Below are 6,000 nucleotides of genomic sequence, written 5' to 3' on the forward strand. Positions count from 1 at the left end.
CCTCACTCTCCTTTTCCTCCTGTCCTCCTGCTGCCCTGCTCCGTCCGCTGTTCATCCGCCCGCCCCCAGCTCTGGCCAAGCCTCGAGGGGCCCGGCGGGTCACCGCGAGCCCTGGGTCCCTGCCAGGTGAGAACTCGGACAGGCACAGCCCACATCACGGGGTCCGGGCTAGCCTGGCAGAGGCCTGGGGCAGCCCAGAGAGCCGGCCTGGGAGCCGCAGGGTCGGTCCAGCTGCCTGGCACCCAGCCTCTGAGCCCAGCAGGAGCCTCCAGCCCCCGCCCCCCGCCACCAACGAGTTACCCGGGCAAGAGCAGCACGGAGCGAGGCCGGGCAGGGAGTGACCGCACGTGGGCCTGCAGCCCACAGAGACACATGGGGAAGGGAGTTAGCCCGGGGACAGTGAGGCCACGTCGTGTGGGCTGCTCTGTGGTCGTCCGAGTTCAGAGACCGGATCCATCCCCCGAGGGAGGTTGCTGCTCTGGGAGTGGGAGGGACCAGCAGGTGACTTCCTTTTCTGCCCAGGCCTGCGTGGTGGCCAGGCCGGCCCATCCCGAGGCTCAGAGCCCCACTGAATGCCCCCCACCCCTGGGGTGAGACCGGGGACAGAGCTGCTGCACCCCACCAACTTCCCAGGCCACTGGGAGGCCAAGCTGGTCTCAAATGAGAGCCCGGGACGTGAGGAGGGCTCAGGAGGCCTGGAGGCTCTAACCACCCTTCTTCCCTACCCCCATCTCTGCAACCGAGCAGTCAGCCACCCAGTGGCCCCCCACCCCGATGCCCCAGCCCCCCACCTGCCCACACTGGCTCCCGGTCCACCTGCTCTGACCGTATCCAGGCGGGGCCGATCTCGTTTCTCTGCTCTGAACTTCTAGAACCTTCCCAACCTAAGAAAGCTGGACAGACCACCCCGTGCAGGCTGGGTTCCCACACGCAAACTAAGGAAACCCTTCCTGGGAGCCCAGGGGTCTGTCCCGCACAGAACACAGCACAGACACGTTGCACACATGTGAGTGATTGCATGTGTGACTACGAGCACGTCATCCGCTTCTAGCCTGGCCCTGAGAGGTGGGCCCCGGCGTGCACAGAGAGGGGCCTGACCAGGACGGCTGGGACACCCACTTTCCGCTCCCTGCCCCAGGCCTGCCCCCACTCCCATCTCTGAGCCTCCGCCTCCCCATCCGTAAACACAGTCAGGACCTGGGTAAGGGTGAGGTCAGAGCATGGGGACATCCATCAGGCCCCTGTGGATGGAGAGCCCGCGTCCCTGCCCAGACCCAAGAGGGGACACTGGCAGGTGCAGACCTCTGGCCACGGGCTGTGTCATCACACTGCCCCCTGCCCCATGCCCCTCGAATGCACCTGCTCAGAGGACCGGCCCAGCTGCCAGGGTCCCAGGAGCGTCACTTAAACTGGCTTCGCTTTTTGGGGCATCGAGCCAAAGGACAGAGCCAGCCAGCGTGGGAAAGAGAAGGCTTTCCCTTGTAACAAGTAGCAAAACACCAGGGACGTTTCCCAGAGCTGCTTCCCCCAGAAACAATCTTGGGGAGTCTTAGGTTAAGGGCACTCGCATGTAGAGGGAGGGGCTCGTGCGATCCAGAATTCAGCACGGAATTGGGCAAAGCCGTCCTGAGCGGGCAGAGCGCAGGTCCCAGCTGAGCAAGGTCACGAGGCTGACGGGCCGGCCTCTGTTGCCCGCGCCCCCATTGATCCGGGGTGTGGGTGCTCAGCGGGGTTCACTCAGGAACGTGTCAGGTCTGTCTGCACTTCTGAACGGGCGCTGGCATATTGCCCCTGAAATAACGAGGCTGTCCCGCCTGGGAGTGCCTGTCTGTCCGCACCTTCGGTTCCCTCGAGATCCCTCCGCCCTCGGGTCTGTCCTGCAATTTCAGCATCTCCACGGCGGCTCTGCAAGGACGTGCTCAGGCGAGCGGTGCCGGGTGGGTGCAGACCCCGACGTGGCCGGGGCCCCTGTGTCCTGGAGACAGGGGGACCCCAGGCCTGAGAAGGCCACCAGACCCACGCTGACCCTTGGTCGCCGTCCCCCGTCCGCCCCACAGATCACTGGAGCTCCTGTTCGCCAGTGGCCAGAGCAACAAGCTGCTGTACGGCGACCCCCCCAAGTCCCCGCGCGCCACACGCAAGTTCTCGTCGCCACCGCCCCTGTCCATCACCAAGACGTCGTCGCCGAGCCGCCGGCGGAAGCTGTCCCTGAACATCCCCATCATCACGGGCGGCAAGGCCCTGGACCTGGCCGCCCTCAGCTGCAGCTCCAACGGCTACACCAGCCTGTACTCGGCCGTGTCGCCCTTCAGCAAGGCCACGCTGGACACCAGCAAGCTCTACGTGTCCAGCAGCCTTGCCAACAAGATCCCGGACGAGGGCGACACCGCCGCTGAGAAGGCGGAAGAGCCCGTAGCTCTCAGTAAGCAGAGTGAGTGGATGCGGGGCGAGCCCCCCCCAGCCCCGCCCCGCCCCCGCCTTCACCCCGCCCCCTCGGTCCTGCCCCTGCAAAGTGATCTCACAAGGGGCTCCTCAGCCGGCGATCGAGGAGCCCCTGAACCCGACTGACTGTGCACAGGTCGTGTGCGTGCGCGTGCGTGCAGACGCTCGTTTCTAAAGAGAAGACCTGCCTGGGTCTCCAAACGGTCGTGGGTAATTTCACTCACTTTCCAGCTGGGGAAGCTGAGGACCAGATAGGTTAAGAATCTTTGACCAAGATCTCACTTTTAACACAATTCATCACTTTCCTCCAAAGCGTGTAAACCACGAGTGTGCTAAGCTTGGGGAGACTGTTAAGTTGTTGCCGAAACCAGAATATTTGTGACCGGGAGTGTCGGGCGCAGAGCAGGGCTCCCTGGTCTGCGGAGCCGATGGTCACCCTGAGACGCTTCACGCCCACACGCGCGCACACGTGCACATACGGACACGAGCGCACACAGGCATGCGCACTGAGCAGACACGCACACACTCATGCACACATATGTGCACACAGGTACACACTCGGACACACCGACACACACATGCACACACGTGGCGGCACAGGGCACAGCCCCTTGCCGCTCAGAGTGTAGTCTGTGACCGGCCTCTTGGGCTTTCCCTGGGGGCGCTTTGCAGCCCCTCCACCAGGGCTCACATCCAAACGAGTCCTGAGTCCCCATCAGAGCCCACGAGAGGCCGACCAGCCCGGGGAGAAAAGTGCGGTCTTGGAGACTCCCTACCCCCGCGGGCGCAGGAGGGGCCCCACAGCCCCCACGGCCCCAGAGCCGTCCCACCTCCGCTGGCGGGCAGGTCCCAAACCCGCTCCGTTCCGCTTCCACCCGTTAGAGGCCTGGACTTCCGGACGAGGGACGGCTGCCCACACGTGACATCATTCCTTCTCTCTCCAGCCTCAGAAGTCTCGGTGAGGGAAGAGTCTGACAACGACCAAAACCAGAGTGACGATGGGGACACCGAGGCGTCACCGACCAAATCGCCCACGACGCCAAAGTCGGTCAAAATCAAAAATTCCTCAGGTACAGCTCAGCCCCGGGACGTCACAGTCAGATCCCGGGAGGACGCAGGGGCCCCAGCCGGGGGAGGGGGTGGTCTCGCTAGTACAGGTGAGGGACAAGGGACCCTGCGTGCAGGACCACTGCCAAGCGTCACAGCCCACGGGGCGACGGCGGGGCTCGGGCCACTCCGCCCAGCAGGGTCACCCAGACTCCAGACGAGACGATGCGCCGACACCGGAGGGGCCGGCGGGGTGGGTGGGCTCGTCCTCGGGGTTCAGGGGCCAGGTGGTCCCAGTTAACCGACCGAGGTCCCCACACGAGCCCTTGCTCACCTCACATCCCAGGACGGCCCCTCCCGCCCCGGCCCACGGACCCCCTGCCGTCCAGACCGCCCAGGGAGACCCTGTAGGTCCACGGCCACCCGGCCCTGGGCCCACGGCCATGGCTTCTCAGACTGACCACACTGCAAACATCAGAACTGAGTCTGGAGCGTTTGAAGGAAGCCACTCGCTTCCTGCAGCACGAATACCGCAAGCTCGTCCTGACTGTGTCCTGCTGTCCAGAGACCCGAAGAGGATGGGACAGGTTTCCAGAGTCAGGGCTGTGGCTGCTACCGCTAACACTAAGCGTTATTTGGCCCAGGCGTTTCACGGTGTGAGGCCATGGACTTGCGGCCACGTCCTCTCCTCTAATGGGACACCCACTGCTCAGAGTGGATGTTACTGTCCCTACTGCGCAGAGACGAGGGACTCAGGGTAACTAACACATGCAAGGCCACCCAGCGAGCCAGGCCTCGCTTCGCCCCATTGTGCCCGTGAGCCCATCCCCCACCCATCACGCCATCGTGCCCGTGAGCCCGTCAGCTGCTGGACAGGTTACGTGTTCATCCCTAATAGCCCGAGAGCGTAAGGAAGCTCATGATGCTGCTCCCAAGCAGCACAGGCCGGCCGGGCCCCAGGGGGTAAAGCAGAGCCACGGACAGGGCGCGAGCTGGGGGCTGCCGCAGACCAGCGCGGCTCCGCAGAGAAGACAGAGGGAGGCAGGGGCTTTCCCTACCCCAAGACGGCCCAGGGGAATGGCCCCCCAAGGGGGATCGCTTGCCCCCCGGGGGACGTGAGCAGGGGAATGGCCCCCCACCTCCGCCTGCTAAACCCCGGGGCCCGTGAGGACAGGCTGGTTGTCCTGGGGCTGCTCTGGTATGGGGACCCCCGGTTCTCTGGCAGCCGAGGGAAGGCTGAGGGTCGGTTCCATCCCCTCCACAGAGTTCCCCCTCTTCTCCTACAACAACGGGGTCGTCATGACCTCGTGTCGGGAACTGGACAGCACGCGCAGCGCCCTGTCAGCGGCTTCTGCCTTTGCCATCGCCACGGCGGGAGCCAACGAGGGTGCCCCTAACAAGGAGAAGTACCGCAGGATGTCCCTGGCCAGCGCAGGTACGCGGGAGGGGTCTGCTCCCTCTGCGGGCACAGCCCAGCCGCAGCCCTGGACAACGCCCACCCCCCCAGGTGTTCAGGGCTTGCTGCCCCTGGGCCTGGCCAGCACTGACCCCCGACCCGAAGGCCCCACCCACCGGCACAGCAGCGGCCCGGCTGACCCAGGCCCAGGGCTTGGATCCAGACAAGCGCTGAGCCCCATTTCTTGTTCTCCTGTACCCTCTGTCCCCTGTGCCGCAGGGTTTCCCCCTGACCAGAGGAACGGGGACAAGGAGTTCGTGATCCGGCGAGCGGCCACCAACCGGGTCCTGAATGTGCTCCGCCACTGGGTCTCCAAACACTCTCAGGTGGGTGGGCGCCCCCCATGCTGGCCCCCGGGAGCCACTGCCAGGACCGTGAGCAGGACGGCCTCGGGGCAGCGGGAGGGGGCCTAGGGGCCGCTCTGGTGCCTCCCCTGGGAGGGCACTAAGGACATTCCAGGGCCCTGGGGCCTGTGTCCGTCCACCTCTCTGCAGAGGGAACCAAGTACGTCTGCACCCCCAGGGTCCTGGCCTTGGGGCACAGCCAGCCAGGAGCTGACCCCTGGTCTTGCCCAGAGTTTTACACCTAAGGGTCTCTAGGCTCCCCTGGTGCCTGCCCACACAGCCAGGGCAAAGGAAGACAAGGCAGGCGGCCCCCTGCGTGTGGCGGGACCAGGGGGCCAGCTCCGGGCAGCCTGAGCAATGGCCAGAGCCGCTGCCACATCTCCCCCGCACAGGACTTCGAGACCAACGATGAGCTCAGATGCAAGGTGGTCAGCTTCCTGGAGGAGGTCATGCACGACCCAGAGCTGCTCACCCAGGAGAGGAAGGCCGCAGCCAACATCATCAGGTCTGGGCAGCCCCGGCCCCCTGGGCACGGCTGCTGCATGGGGGCCCAGCCTTGTCCCCACATGGCTGGCCAGGGGCAGGGAGCCAGGGAGGGCTTCCCTCCAGGTGGGCGGGCCTCAAGCAGTTGTGTGGGTGTCGGGGGGCCTGAGCCAGCGGAGGGCCGTGTGCCCCGTTTCTGCGGACGGGCCCCCGGGCAGGCATCTGTAT

At 65.4% G+C, this 6,000-nt stretch overlaps 1 protein-coding gene across 3 annotated transcripts in view; it reads left to right on the forward strand.

Annotated features, from left to right (window-relative positions):
• The window catches only part of LOC111152646 (Ras protein specific guanine nucleotide releasing factor 1), an 88,668-nt gene that overhangs the window by 61,998 nt on the left and 20,670 nt on the right, over positions 1-6,000 (forward strand). For 2 of the 3 annotated variants that reach the window (XM_022511187.1, XM_022511188.1), the window contains 5 exons: positions 2,058-2,431; positions 3,387-3,512; positions 4,754-4,924; positions 5,165-5,271; positions 5,682-5,794. In XM_022511187.1, the coding sequence (XP_022366895.1) occupies positions 2,058-2,431; positions 3,387-3,512; positions 4,754-4,924; positions 5,165-5,271; positions 5,682-5,794 (891 nt within the window). Of the gene's footprint in view, positions 1-69; positions 127-2,057; positions 2,432-3,386; positions 3,513-4,753; positions 4,925-5,164; positions 5,272-5,681; positions 5,795-6,000 lie in introns of all 3 variants that reach the window. The other variant, XM_022511186.1, reaches the window with a different exon arrangement.

The sequence above is a fragment of the Enhydra lutris genome, unplaced genomic scaffold, assembly GCF_002288905.1.
Source record: "Enhydra lutris kenyoni isolate GAN:26980312 unplaced genomic scaffold, ASM228890v2 scaffoldscaffold29, whole genome shotgun sequence".
Lineage (NCBI taxonomy): Eukaryota > Metazoa > Chordata > Mammalia > Carnivora > Mustelidae > Enhydra > Enhydra lutris.